Source organism: Phodopus roborovskii, unplaced genomic scaffold (genome assembly GCF_943737965.1).
Source record: "Phodopus roborovskii unplaced genomic scaffold, PHOROB, whole genome shotgun sequence".
Lineage (NCBI taxonomy): Eukaryota > Metazoa > Chordata > Mammalia > Rodentia > Cricetidae > Phodopus > Phodopus roborovskii.
In genome coordinates this window covers 36,701-51,754 of record NW_026126234.1, presented here as the reverse complement: position 1 = coordinate 51,754, position 15,054 = coordinate 36,701, and the positions used below count along the sequence as shown (strand labels likewise).

The 15,054-nt window shown below is 47.2% G+C and overlaps 1 protein-coding gene across 2 annotated transcripts; it reads right to left on the bottom strand.

Annotated features, from left to right (window-relative positions):
- Nucleotides 1–6,160: 6,160 nt before the first annotated feature.
- Gjb1 (gap junction protein beta 1) lies at nucleotides 6,161–14,005 on the bottom strand. Of its 2 annotated transcripts, none has more exons than XM_051179628.1 (2): nucleotides 13,944–14,005; nucleotides 6,161–7,664 (listed from the first exon to the last, which is right to left on the bottom strand). In XM_051179628.1, the coding sequence occupies exon 2, from the start codon at nucleotides 7,646–7,648 to the stop codon at nucleotides 6,797–6,799; it is 852 nt and encodes a 283-aa protein (XP_051035585.1). In that variant the 5' UTR covers nucleotides 7,649–7,664; nucleotides 13,944–14,005; the 3' UTR covers nucleotides 6,161–6,796. The 2 variants fall into 2 exon arrangements, with proteins under 2 accessions (XP_051035585.1, XP_051035583.1); XM_051179626.1 differs by lacking the exon at nucleotides 13,944–14,005 and adding an exon at nucleotides 8,018–8,167.
- Between the last annotated feature and the right edge of the window lie 1,049 nt (nucleotides 14,006–15,054).

The window sequence follows — 15,054 nt, the reverse complement described above, 5'->3', positions numbered from 1 at the left end:
GATATTTTACTATAGTGAGCTCTGTGTGCTACCCACCACACCCTGCAGTGCCTCCTCAAGCATGTCTTTGGGATGGAGAAAATGGTGAAAAAGGTCCTCACTGGTACAGCACTCACCTGGTATGTATAAGGCCCCAGGTCCATCTTCAGCATCACCTGTCCTCCTTAAAGAGACAGAGACAGACAGAGAGAGAGAGAGAGAGAGAGAGAGAGAGAGAGAGAGAGAGAGAGAGAGATTTATAGAAAGAAAGTAGTACAAATTTGGGAGGCCATCCTGGTCTACATAGTGAGTCCCAGGACATCCAGGACTGTTATATAGAGAAACCATGTCTTGAAAAATATAAAAACCAAGCAAAACACTAAATTGACTTAACATATAAAAAGGTTAAATAATTAAAGAAGAGTTATAACCCTCCATTTACCAGCCCATACGCATACTAATGTGATCATATGTGCCACTACATATGCATACAAATACTCATGCAGACTTGCCCATACACATGTAGCAGTTGACCAGTAAACAGTCAAGAAAGAATGTTATAAAAAAAGAAAGAAAAAAAGAAAGGAAGGAAGGAAGGAAGAAAGAGAGAGAGAAAGCATGGGGCTGAAGACATGGCTCTTACCTGTTGCTCTTGCAGAGAACTGGTTTCAATTCCCAGCACCAACGGTAGCTCATTGCCATCCATAACTTCAGTTTCAGGGGACCCAATGGCCTTTTCTGAACTCCTTGGACACCAGGCATGCATTCAGTGCACATATATACATGCAAAAAAAACCCACTCATACACATACAATAAAGTTAAAATTAAAGCAGGTTCTCTGTGAGTTTGAGGCCAGCCTGGTCTACAAGATCGAACTAGGGAGATACCAGCTCATCGTGTGATGCCCTCTTCTGCTTCTGGTACCAACAATGAATGTGATATATGCATGCAGAGAAAACACTCACACACGTAAAAATTTTTTTAAAAGATTTTTTAATTTTTTTTTTTGAGACAGGGTTTCTTGGTATAGCCCTGGCTGTCCTGTAACTCGCTCCATAGATGATCAGACTGAGCTCAAACTCTTTTAGTTTGAGGTTCACTCCCCTGCTCCCTATAGATGGTCTCTCTCTCTCTGTCTCTCTCTGTCTCTCTCTCCCTCTGTTTTTCAAGATAGGGTTTCTCTGTGTAACAGCGCTAGCTATCCTGGAACTAGCACTGTAGACCAGGCTGGCCTTGAACTCATAGAGATCCACCAGCCTCTGCCTCTCGAGTTCTGGGAATAAAGGTGTGCGCCACCACCACCTGGCTTTCTCTTTCTCTCTTTTTTAAAATAATTTTTATTTAAATTAGAAACAATCTTATTCTACATATCAATCCCAGCCCCCTCTCCCTCTCGTCCTCCCTTGACCCCCCTCTTTCTTTCTCTTTTAGGGTATTCATATATTTTCATTTTGTGTGCTGTGTGTGTGTGCATATATGTATGGGTGCACACAAGAGATGACATGAAAATGGAGGTCAGAGGAGGACTTTGAAGCATTGGTTCTTTTCCTCCACCACGTAGGTAGGTACCAAGGATCAAACTCATGTTGGCAGGCTTCGCAGCAAACACCTTTACCTGCTAAGCCATCTCACCTGCCCTCTCTCTTTTCCTTTCCTTTTTGAGACAGGGTATCAGACACAATCCAGGCTGGTGTCAAACTTGATTTGTAGACGAGGCTGGCCTTGAACTCCTGAGTCTCAAACCTCCACCTTCATGTACCACTGGCATGCACCACTATACCCAGTTTTATGCAGTTCTTGGAATCAAATTAAGGGTTTTCTACAGGTTAGTCTATATTGCACTATATCCATAAGACAGTCCCCCCCCCCTTTTTTTTGAGACAGGGTTTTTTGGTTTTTTTTTTTTTTTTTTTTTTGTTTTTGGTAGCTTTGGAGCCTGTCCAGGAATTCGATCTGTAGACCAGGCTTGTCTCAAATTGACAGATCTGCCTGTCTCTGCCTCCCGAGTGCTGAGATTAAAGGCCCACACCACCACCGCCTGGCCCAATTTTTGGATTTTATTTATTTATTTAGTTTTTTATATTTTGAGACAAGGTTCATGTAACCAAGATGATCTCAACCCACACTGTGTAACTGAGGATGAACTTGAACGTATGATCTTGTCTTTACCTCCCAAGTGCTAGCACAGACATGTGTACTAACATGCCCAGCTCTTGTAGATATTCTTATTGTGTTTTTAGAAAGATTTATTTGTTTTATGTGTTTTGCTCAAGTGTGTGTCTGTGTACCACATATGTGCCTGTGCCCATGGAAATCAGAAGAAGGCCTTGGATCTCATTGAACTGGATGGAGTTATGGACACTTCTGAGCTATCACAGGGGTGCTGGAAATAATCCAGGTCCTCTGCAAAAGCAAGTACTCTTAGCCACCAAGCCATTTCTCCTGCTCTTTTATAGATATTGTTTTTGTTTTGAGACAGGGTCTCCTCACATAGTCTTGGCTTTCCTGGAACTTGCTAGTAGACCAGGCTGGCCCTGAACTCACAGAAGCCTCCCCAGTGCTGGCATTACAGGGGTACACAGCCATGCCAACCTCTCCTAAAGGTATTTTTAAGCCATTAAAGATACACAAGGTCTGTCACAAACTGGCCATGGTTTCTTTACCACCTCTGCTGTAGCCATTCCGTTTCTTGAATCCTCCATGACAGATTATTTATCTAACTCTGAAGACACCATGCCTTTCAGATGTCTGTCTCTCGCTTTATTCTCCCTCACTCAATGCCCTGATCCTTTCTTTGCTTGCCCTTTTAGGTTCAGCCTGGCCTAGTCTGGGAATCAAAGCCCAGGTCAGGAGAATTGTGTAGCCCCTGTATACTTCAGGTCAGATCTGGCATTTAAGTATTGTGGACTCGGTAAATGAAGTGAGCATTCCCCTCTAGCCCCCACTGTGTGCGCCTAGGCTATCTGATTGAGCATCTGAGCCAGTTTGTGGTTGCCATGCCAATTCTCTATGGATACTGCAGCTTGCTCTGCAATCTCAACTCACTTAGCTGGTGCTTTGACTACTCTCGTAGTTCAGCTAGCCTCCATCCAGGAACTGACTCTGTCTTTCTTCCCTGCAGCTGCTGGCATCTCTGCACAAAGAAAAGATCATAGATTCCTGCCACCCAACAAACAGAAGATAGGGAGTGTGCCAGAACCTTCTGCTCCTCTGCCTTTTCTGTCCTCAAGTCAGAGCCCTTGAATATTGACCCTTCAATGGGTCATGACCAAGTTTGCAACATCTCTGGACTCTGTTGTTTGGACTGCTGCCTACTCCCCAGAGAAGCCTTATTTTTGCCAAGTTTTGTTTTTGTATTCAGACAGTGTCCTTGATAAGTAGCCCAGGCTTGAGGTCTCACTCCTCCTCCCTCAGCCTCCAGAGTGCTGGGACTATAAAGGTGTGCCAAACCTGGCCTTATACGGTTAAATTCTTTCATCTTCCTCTTCTTTTTCCTCCTCCTTTGACATCGTGTAGCCTTGGTTGTCCTAGAACTCGCTCTGTAGACAAGACTGGCTTCCAACTCACAGAGTTACCTGCCTCTGCCTCCCCAGTGCTGGGATCAAAGGCCTGCACCACCACCATCTGGCCAACAGAGTCAAATTCTTTACATAAGCTTCAGCTGATTTGGATTTACTCCTTCCTGGTTCCTGGAGAGTTCTAGTACACTTTAAAGCCCCGGTCTAGGTGCCCTTGAAACTATCTTACACTTATAATTCGGTTTCTTTTAACTTTCTTATTGATTTTTTTTTCTGACAGGGTCTCATACACCCCAGACTGGCTTCAAACTCCCTGTTTAGCTAAGGCTGGGCTTGACTTTCTGCCTCCACCTTCTAAGTGCTGTGGTTTTGCCTGCAAGTATGTCCATGTAAGGGTATCGGATTCCCTGGAAGTACAATTACAGACAATTGTGAACTGGGAATTGAACCTGGTTGGTCTGGAAGAGCAGCCCCTGCTTTTAACTGCTGAGCCATCTCTCCAGCCCCCTCATTACTTTTATAGTTTATAATCAGTTTTTGAACACAAATTGTTTGATTCAAAAACAAAACAAAACAAGGAAAAAAAAATACTGTGAAAGATGGGTACTGCAGGTACAAATACCGAGACCCAAAAGTGTCGAAGGGATCAAGCCCATGGAAAGCCAGGTCTCCTATGCAACACCCTCTTCTTTACCCAGCTCACTCAGCACATCATGCACTGTGATCCATACTAAGCCCTTACTGTGTTTCCCTCAAATGAAAACATCAGTCCTAGGGCAGCCTTTCCCACTACCTCTTTGAGACTTTGCTTCCATGGTCCCTTCATCCTGTTTCTACAAGGTTAGCTGGACACATGAGTCATGTGTCCTATCCTCTCTCTGGCTCCTAATGCCTGATAGCTTTGTTGTCCTGCCCATGCCTCGAAAAGGTAGCCTCAATCTGGAATGGAATATTTTCTTTCTTTCTTTCTTTCTTTCTTTCTTTCTTTCTTTCTTCCTTCCTTCCTTTCTTTTGGGACAGGCGCTGTCTACCTACAAAACTTTCTACATAGACTAGGTTGGTCTGGAACTCACAGAGATCCACCTGCCTTTGCCTCTCAAGCGCTGGGATTAAAGGTGTGTGCCACTACATAGGGCTTGTAATTGGAATAGTAGATTTCTGACAAGTAGATTTCTGACATGATGAACAGTTATTATTTGTCACTTTCATAAGGTTGTGAGGTTCCCTGGAGGACTAGGATTAATTAATTGTGGTGTTGGGGATGGAGCCCAGGGCATAGTAGGAACCTGCTCTGCAACTGCCTTATATTCCCAGCCCCCAGGATGAAATTTTGAAAAAGAAAATCTTTCCCTTGATGGCCTATTGGATAAAGAGGAGATGGTCTATGCTTGTTGTGTTGTGGGAAAGGGAGATGGATTTCCATAGGAAAAGGAGTTTTGCAGCCCACGTGTCAGTCATGTAAGGACCTCTCCTGTGACAGAGTATGATATCGGTTTCTAAGGAGAAAGGGAATTTCTCACAGGAAAAGAGTGCTTTTGCTACTCTTACTGAGGCAGGATCTCACAAACTGCCTTAGCACTACATACCCTAGGCTGGCCTCTAATTTGGAGCAATCTTCTTGCCTCTGCCTGCTGAGTGCTGGGATTACAGACAAGTTCCCCAATTGTTTCTTATTTTTGTATTTCATGCTTTCTCTTAGAAAGGAAAATGATTCTGTTGAGGTCACACGTGATTTTCCTCGTTTCTGTTGTTGATTCCTCCATGTCACTCAGAGATGGGAAGGCTGAGGAGGAGAACTTGCAGGGGGAGGGGACTTGGACCCTGAGGCTCCCTTGGTGTGGGCAGCGGCAGTAGAAACCCCTGTGAGGTTGGGGAGAGGTCCTTTAGAAACACAGCTAAGCTGGGAGAGGGGTGGGCTAGCCCTTGTTTGCATCCAGGGGAACAGAGTTTTGAAAGGGCACACCTTGCAAATGAGTGACACAGCTAGGATTTGAACTCTGCTTTGTTAAGTCCCAAGCCTAGGGCTTTTCTTCCAGTAGTAGACAGGGGGAGGGTGCCCTGGTGAGGAAACTTTGCAGGACATGCCTAGACCTCTGAGGGACTCCTAGGGAGCATGGATTGAGAGAACAGCGGGGGGGGCACTGGGGAGATGAAATTAGGGCCCACATCCAGAGGACAGAGAGGTCAGGGGTTTGCTGAGCACCAGAGGCTGAATGTCCAGGGAGGAAGCGGACAGCTGTCTCATAAGTATAGGGGAAGGGCCTGGCTGAGGTAGCCAGGGAAAGTATGCCAGTCTCTCCTCTTCCTCTCCCTCTCCTCCCTCTCCCTTCTCTCTCTCACCTGAGAAGTTTCTGTAGCATTTCCTGTCTCTCTAGAAGAGGCTGCCATTTGTTCTTAAAACAAAAGGAAGGAGGCATGCGAATTAGATACCAATAGACGCTAAACAACGAAAAAGAAACAAGTAACGGAACAAATAAACAAGCCAGAACAAGAAAAAGCAGAATAAGATGGCTCAGAGGGTGGCTTTGCCAGGCTCTCTTCCTTCTGCCCTTTTCTTTTCTTGATCAGCAAAATGCCAACCAAGGCCAGCTTATCCAGGGGGAGATCAGAAAGGAGGGTGCAGGAGAAAGAACTTCAACAAACACTCAAGCCACCTCTTCACTTACTGTAAAATCCTGTTTAATGTGTAACATTTGCAGAGACAGAGGCCTTGGGAACTGGGGACTGGGGGCAGCCCTGACCAACCCCCACTCCCTTTTATCTGCCTGCGTCTCCCTCCATCACTCCTTCACGCTAGACATGGCCTCCTTTCCCTCGTGGCAGACAGCAAGGCAAGCACTGGTTTTCCTTTTCCTGTGCTTGCTCCTTTCCTTTCTCTACCCACGATGCAGAGCCCCTCCTCCACTCTGCTTGCCTACATCCCTCCCCGCTGATGTGACTCCCCGAAGTGGGGTACCTGACAGCATGGGGGTTAAGATTAGTTTCATAATTGGAAACACCGGCAGAGCATCTCATCTCTGTCTCAGGGAGAGGGAGAGGGAAGAGGGAGGGGTACAGACAGAAAGCGCTGCCCACACCCTCAGTAACCTTGAGCCCTGGTGTAGAGGTGGCTCCCCACTCCCCAGCTGGCTAGTTCTTAGACAGAAGGCTCTCTGAGGAAGGGGAGTAGGGAGGGAAGGAAGGTTTTGATGAAGTAATCCCTAGCAGGCAGAGGCCTGCTCACCGGCATAGGAGAAGGAGGGGCAGGCCTGGGCTGGGTGAGGGAGGGGTGGGATGGGAGGTTGCCTGGTGTATGGTATCAGCAGGCTGAGCATCGGTCGCTCTTCTCAGCCAGCCCAGCCCCGGTGCCAGGGCTGCGGCGCAGTATGTCTTTCAGAGAGCCATCCTGCTCGCTCAGCAGCTTGTTGATCTCATTCTGCTTGTATTCAGGTGAGAGGCGGTGGCCGAAGCCCGAGCCCTTGCGGGAGGGCGGATTGGAGCGGCGTTGAGCACGGCGGGCACAGGCCCGGATGATGAGGTACACCACCTCCGCCACGTTGAGGATAATGCAGATGCCGGAAGCAGCGAGCATAAAGACAGTGAAGACGGTTTTCTCAGTGGGGCGGGACACGAAGCAGTCCACTGTGTTGGGGCAGGGGTAGGCCTCACACTTGACCAGCCGCACCATAGCGTAGCCGGGGTAGAGTAGATAGAAGACATACATGAAGACGGCCTCGAACAGCAGCCGGAACACCACGCTGATGACATAGGTCCACCACAGTGTTCCTGAGATGTGCACCTTGTGCCTCTTCACCTCTTCCAGGTGGAGGGGGTCCCCGTGCCCTTCAAGCCGGAGCATTTTCTTTTCTATGTGCTGTTGGTGAGCTACATGCATTGCCACGAGGAGAGCTGGGGTGGAAACCAAGATAAGCTGCAGGGACCATAGGCGCACGTGGGAGATGGGGAAAAAGTGGTCATAGCAGACGCTGTTGCAGCCAGGCTGCAGGGTGTTGCAGATGAAAGAAGACTTCTCATCGCCCCACACACTTTCTGCAGCCACCACCAGCACCATGATTCTGAAGATGAAGATGACGGAGAGCCATACTCGGCCAATGGCAGTAGAATGCCGATTCACGCCACTGAGCAAGGTGTACAAACCTGTCCAGTTCATCCTGCCTCATCCACACCTGTGAAATAAGAGGCAGGAAGCAAGCTGTCAGAAGGTTAGGGCAGGAAGCTGGATTTAACAAAGCTGTCTCCCCTGCCCCATCTCTTGTCTCTTCCAAGAGCTGGTGACAGGAAAGCAAGGATAGTCATAGCTTTCCTCATCAATCCCTCTTGGTGCCAGCCTTTCCTCCTCATTCGCTTGACTTGATCTCTCTGAGTCCCATCCCATTTCTTCACATACATCCAGAATTCTTTCCTCTTGAGTCCCTCTCTTCACCAGGCCTATCTTGTTCTGCTACTAGCCAGCTCTTCTGGCTCCCCTCCCCCAGCTCCTTTGCACTTAACTTATGGCAAACCCAGAAAGCCCGGTTACCTCGGGGAGCGCCTGTCCTTGAGGCCACCCAGACAGCTCCCCTATGGTCTCATGTCTGTGTAGGGGGAGTGGTCCCTGTGGTCGCGCCTGCGTCCCAATTCATCGCCTCCCGGTGCTGGAGAGTCATATGCTGCTTTATACCCAGTGTCTGTACAATGGGACCTTTGTGGGTCGCTGAACAACACCCTTTAGAATTCAGATCAAACGCCCTGACTTCCGCCCACCCTACACACAGAGCACTTGTGTCCCAGCGCCGGACACCCAGCCTGCACCCACCTGTTCTGTGCCCGCCCGGTCCATCGCCGCACCCTCCCCATGGCCCCACCAGAATAATGGCTCTGGGGGGAGGGAAATAGAAGACAGACAGGTGCATGTGAGCCCGGACCCCAGGGAGCTAGGAGCCTCTGGGCTAAGGCCCTCCCCCAAATTCCTACCAGAGACAGAGTCAGCAGGAGTTTCCCTAAGCTTAGGTCCCCTTCCAGGTATGGATGATCCAGAAGGGAGGAAGCTTAGGGCACCGAGTGTATCAAGCCGGGAGCTGTACTAATCATTTCCCCTATGCATTCTGTCTTTTGACCCATTTAACAAGCCCGTTATCCACTCAAAGTCATGCAGCTAAAAAGACGAAGCAAGCACAAAAGGGTCTGAAGCAGACATTTCGAGTCTTACAGCAGCAGACTCGTTGCACTTTTGCAGGTGGTGTCAGCCAAAGAAAAAGCTAGCCACTAAAAAAAGAAAAGGAAAGAAGGCTAATTTGTTGTCATCTTGAAAAACACACACAAACAAACAAAAAATAAAAAAAAAACAAGGAAGCTATAATCTAACTATGACTATCTCTCCTTAAACTGCAGGAAAGGGACTCTCTTTAGGGGGTGGGCAGGTGAACACATGGTGAGGACAAGCCAAGAGAAGAAGGTAATAAAGCCATCAGGTAATTAGAAGGTCAGACAATGGATTATGCACGGGTCATGTAGCTTCTCTTTTTATCCTGATTTTTTCACCTAAAGTGACCTTGGGCTATTTACTGACTTTGGATGAGCCTGTTTACTCATCTGTTAATGGCACACATGCCCAGGGTTGCAGTGGGAGTCAATGAAGATACCTGTTCCAGCTTTTCGAGTAGTTATCAAGGGGTTAAGAGCTGTCTTTGGAAGAGGAAACAATACTGCCTTGGGCAGCCAAATGATCTGCCAAGCCCACATCTCTCCTTTTTCTCTCTAGTACTGTGTGGTTGACCCAGAGTGTCTGACATAGAACAGACAGCTCACTTGCTGCCCTGGCCCCAATGTCAAGTGCATATTATAACCTCCTGCTTATGAAAATGCCAATGACTCTAGGGAGGAAATTCTCCCTCTCCCTTAGGCAGACAAAGAAGGCCTCTCCCTACCTCCCACCACTTCTGCCATTGAAGTTGAAAGGAGATTGTGCTAGAAGCAGGGAACTGGATGAGAGCATCTCAGGCCTGGACCTACAGAAATGCAGCAAAATGCAGTGCATTTTATAACTTACCCTAGGGCAGTCTACAACAGGGTGGTGGGTGCAGGAAGAAGCCTTGCAATCACTTCTGAGTGGCTTTCTTGGTTATAGAGGGAAGAAGCAGTAAAATAGTTACTAGAAATGTTGTACAGCGAGACAAAAGAAACAGGAAACTGAGTCAGGTGGTATATACCTGTATCCCAGCTATCTGGGGTGTGACAGTTAAGGGAGGAGACTGGAAGGTGTCTCACACCTGTATCCCGGCCTCAGACCAAGGCCAGGCATGATGATGCACACCTGTAATCTCAGCGATTGGAAAGTAGAGGATCAAGAGGTCAAGGCTAGCCTCGGCTATGTTGTGATTTCAAGGCCAACCTGGATTACATGTGGCCATGTCTTAGCGTGTTTTTGCACACACATATAAAAACAAAAGCAAAAAAAGGAGTTCTAGACTAGCCTATGCATCTTAGTGAGGTCCAGTCACAAAAACAAAGCAAGAGTAGAGGAAGAAGGGACAGTCTATAGGACAGGAGCTACTTCTACATGCTGTTTCTTCACTTAGTTTTTTTTTTTAAAGACCCTGTCAGGCATGGCAATACATATCTTTTAATTCCAGCACTCAGGGAGGTAAAGATAGGCAAATTGCTTCCAGTTCAAGGCCAACCTGATCAATATAGTGAATTCTAGGCAAGCAAGAGCTATGACGTGAGACCTCCCTGTCTCAAAAACCAAAAAGAGTGGGTTGTGGTGGTGCACACCTTTATTCCCAGTGCTCAGGAAGCAGGCAAAGTCTCTAATGAATTCAAGGTCTGTCTGGTCTACACAATGAATTCCAGGACAGCAAGGGCTACAAAGAGAGACCCTGTCTCATGCCCCCCCCAAAAAAGAATGGGTGGAAGGGGAAAATTGTTTTGCTAATAAGATGTTTTAGGATTCACAAAGTAGACAGGGGGTATTTGGGTCAGAGGTAGAGGGCTTGCTTTGCAGGTATGAAGCCCCAGGCATGAGGTGTAACCTGGGCTAGTAAGATGGCTCAGTGGGTAAGGGTGCTTGCTGCCAAGCTGGAGGACCTGAGTCAGATACCAGAATCCACATGCTGAAAGGACAGAACTGACTCCAGTAAGTTGTCCTCTGATTCGTACACACAAGAGTGAGTACCTATGCACACACATAAATGTAATTTAAAAAAAAAAACCCAACTCCTGCAAGAATGAGCATTTGCCAAGTATATACTAAACATGTGCCAAGCCCTTGAACATGTACTCTCTCGTGTGAGCCTCAGAACAATCTTGGGGGGGGGGTTGAGGTGACTCAGCAGGCCAAATCACTTGTCATGCAAGCCTAATGACCTGAAGAAAGGAAGAGGCAACTCCTAAAAGTCTTCTTCTTACTTCCACGCGTGCCACAACACTAAGGCACCCACACCGACACCCATCCGCATTATAAGTACACATGTAAGTAGGCTAACAGTATATAAAAGAAAGCAATTAGGGACAGTCCTGGCGGGTGGGGTGTTATTTTTAGCCTCCTGTCACAGAGGAGGAAACTGTGGTAAATTGAAGGGTCATTCCCTAGGGTCATGTAGTCAACAAGTGACAGAGAATGGCTTTGAGAGCTGTAAGGCAGACATGAGAGCCCACATCCTCTCCATAAATTCTTTAATTTGTAATTTCTTTCTCTCCTTAAGTTCTGTGGTATCGTACAGAATTATCACTTTCCACATTTGTTCAGGGCCGAGGAGGTTCGTAGCTTCCTTCCTTTCTTTCCTTCCCAGGGTTTCTCTGGCCTCCTGATTTGGTCCATTTTCCTTTTCTCAGGCTGTTCCCTTGAACTCCAAAGCAAACTTAGGTGTTCTCTCTCTCTCTCTTTTCCCCTCAGAAGTGCCCCATACACCTCCTTACCAACCTCAAGTTTCTTTAAAGTTCTTTAAAGAAATTCTCTGCCTCTTACTTTCTCGAGTTTTCTGGGACACAGTCAGTAGCTCCCTTTAGGACCTCGAAGAACCCTTGTGTGGGCACTGGGATTTCAATTTTTGCTTTGTCTGTGTCAACATTAGTACCTCAAGGGTACATTTTAAAAACATTCAGGGGAGTGACCTGATTTTGAAACCCAAACTGTTTTCCTGACTTTCGGTTAAAGTCCAGATACTGATATGGCTTGAGCTGCACTAGGCATGTTTTGCTCTGTGTTTAATTAGATAGGGTTTCTGGGGCCTTGACAGGCTTTGAATTCAGGTTTGCTCAGCACTGGAGCATAGCACAAAAGCAGGAGCTCGCAAAAAGTTCTGTAATGTTGTCCCCATTTTTCAGACCAGGAAGTTGAGGCTCAGAAAGAGAGAGAGGTTCAGTAACTTGCTTCACTGGCAATTGCTCTCCTGCCAACTAATGGAATCAAATTCCAAATTGATTTTCCTCTTACCTCAAAGCCTTTGAGCAGAGCACTGCTTCTGAAGGCCCCTCTTCTCAAGGAATGTTTGTTCCGAGACAGGCCCACAACCCCCAATGCTGTACTCCTGAGCATGTTGGCATATGTGTGTACACACGGTACATTTATTACCTCAGTCTTCCTACCCTGTCATTCCTAACTACATGTGAATCCTTGTGTTTTGTGAGTTTGGGCAACACGACTCTGCTGGGGCTAGATGAGGTTACACTCGGACCTAGACACCGGGGATGAGGATGTGGCTCAGTAGGTAGAGTGCTTGCCTAGGTGGCAGGAAGCCCTGGGCTCTGTCTATCCCTGGAAGTAGCAGTGTGTATATTTGTTCCCAGCTCTCTGGAGGTGGGAGCAGAAGGGTCAGGAGTTCAAGATCCTCCTCAGTTACATAGTAAGTCTGAGGCCAGCCTGGGCTACATAAGACCCTGTTTCAAAAACAAACAATAAAAACAATTAACCCGACCTCTATGCTCTATTCCTGTCTCATAGGCCACCCATGGTCAGGAAGGGACATGGAGCTTACTTGGAGACTCCCTTCTGAATTTTGGGGTGCTTTAATCAGGTTGGTGTGCTTGAAGTCAATCTTGCCTGGCTCCTTGTCTTTCCCTGTTATCTTCATGCCTCCACCCTGTGGTTCTATAGACTCTCTGGTACTGACTTTTTCTCCACCCTGGCATCGTCTGCTGTGACCAGGCTTGCTCACTATAACCGGCCCAGTGCATTTTCTCTCTCCCCTTCCCTGCTGTAGCCTCTTCAGAAATCTTCTGTTGACATTCCTTCTCTTGTCCCTGCTTGGGTCATTGCTACTTGCTCCTCCATCATCCATTTCGCCTTTTGGTGTTGTTTGGGCTTAATGTTACTGCCACCGTTTACAGAATGCCTCCTGTGTATCAGGAGCCCCAATTCACACATGTAGCTGGATTAGTCTGGAACTCACAATCCTCATGCCTCAAGCCTTCTGAGTACTGGGATTCTAAACATGCACCACTATATCTGCCAAATGCTGTAACTTATTACACAGCCAGTAACCAAGTGGTAAAGCTCAGATTGCAAAGCACATTAACCTCTCTTCCCAGCCTGGGTTCTTTACCAATGGCTTCTGTCTATTAAAAGTTCTTTTGTGACTGGGCTATTTGGTGCACGCTTTTAATCCTAGTACTCACTCAGGAGACTGAGGCAGGAGGACCTGTGGGTTGAGCCTAGACTGACTTATATAGCAAGTTCAAGGCCAGCTAAGGTGAGACCCTGTCTGAAAAACAAGGGAAAGAAAGGAAATAAGAAAAGAAGGGGGAAAAAAAACCTTTTGCATATATTCCCTTCCCCGCAACACCCGCCGCCAGCCCCCCCCCCGTCTCATTTTCTAAGTCGTTGGGTTCTGCTATGCCATTCCAGACAGCTGGAATGACTTTTAACAGCTGGGAGCCACCCTTCTAGTATATCCTCAAACCATCAGTTACCTTAGGTTCAGCTTGAGCTTATCTGCCCACCTCAAGCAAACAGAAAGACATGCTCCCATATCCTTGGCTCTGTTGGCAGACCCATGTCAGATACATGCCTGCTTTAACTTGTAGTCAAGAAAAGAAAGCAGCATGTGACATTGTCTGACAGTCCCACGGATCCTTAATCCTGCATGCCAGAAAATATCTCCGAAAGGCAAACTTGGTCACCTTATGTTTCGAGTTCAAGTCTGTTTTCCTGGGAATCTGACTCTGTGGACATGAGAAGAATCTTTGGCTGAGGAAAAAGGGCGAGAAGAGAAGGAACTGCAGCCTGGAAAGAAGATAAAAGTTGGGGGCTGAAGAGAGAATCTAAGCAGACTCAGCACCTGGCAGGAGGGTGTCATCACAGCTCAGAGCGAAGCACAGAAAGGCCCTAAGTGCCTGAATGCTGAAGTCAGGAGAAGGCACCACCCAGGCCTCTTCCCAGCCAGTATTTCTACCCCATCACTGTATCAGCCCACCATGGTCCCCCCTCCTCAGTCCCCACACTCCTCACCTCCCTGGCACTGCCACACCTGCTTGCAGCTGCCTTTTCCCAGGGAATGTATACAGGCGTGTCTGCTCAATGCCACTAGGTACTGTCAAGCCCAGCCCAGGGGAGGGACAACAAGCCCAAGAAAAGCTTAACATGGCCCATAGCCCAAGAGGAAGCAGAGAAATATTAACCAGCCCCACCCCTGACCCACACAAATCATTAAACAAGATTGATCCCTGAGCTCCTGATGGATTTGGACCTAGAGTTCTTGCCCTGTTCCAGAGGAAGAGAGGCATCATTGTCACCAAAATGTCATGCCAGGCCCTATCTGAGGTACTGAACTTGATTCTGCTGTTTTACATCCTTCAGTATACCCAACTCTTGGCCTTCAGTAGACCCACTGTGTGGGCAAATAGCAGAAAGGACTCCAATGCTGGATGTTAACTCTTCTAGACCCCAGCCTCTAAAACTATGGATAATTGAGAAGACAAAAAACACCTGAGGTCAAAATGGACAATGGACTTGTTCCCTCCTTAAACAGCAATACCAGAGTACCACTTGCTACCGTGTACTTAATAACTGGAGACAGACTACAGTATTTCCACTTACAACCCCAAACCATAAAACCTACCCAGAAATTATCTTCTCCTCTTGAGGCCAAGGCAGTTGATCCACACAGTGTGTCATCTGCAAGCAGAGACTCTTGGCAATCATTTAGGTAAACAGAAAATGTCAACCATTAACCGAAGCATCTATTTAGTTTTAAGGTCTCTACACTGAAGGCTCATCTGAAGACCCTGCTCATTTTTCAACCCAGACCACCGAGAAAACAAATGAAGTTAGGAGAGTCAATTTTCTTGCCGTCTGATTGAGCTCACTGCCAGAAATGAAGCTAGGCCCTCAGCTTCCCTCAGCCAAATCTGAGTTATTCCAGATATGTCAGCAGATAAGTCTTTACTGGATAACTACAGGGAAGCTAGCATAAGGCTACGTGTTGGGGTCAGGGGAAGCAGAGGAAGAGAGAATATGCTGACTCTTAAAGTGTTTATTGGGCTGGAGGTGTGGCCCAGTGTATAGTACTTAGCCTTGGGTTGAATGTCCAATATTTGGTACATCAACAAACAAGCTAACGGAATTTAGTAATCTCTTGA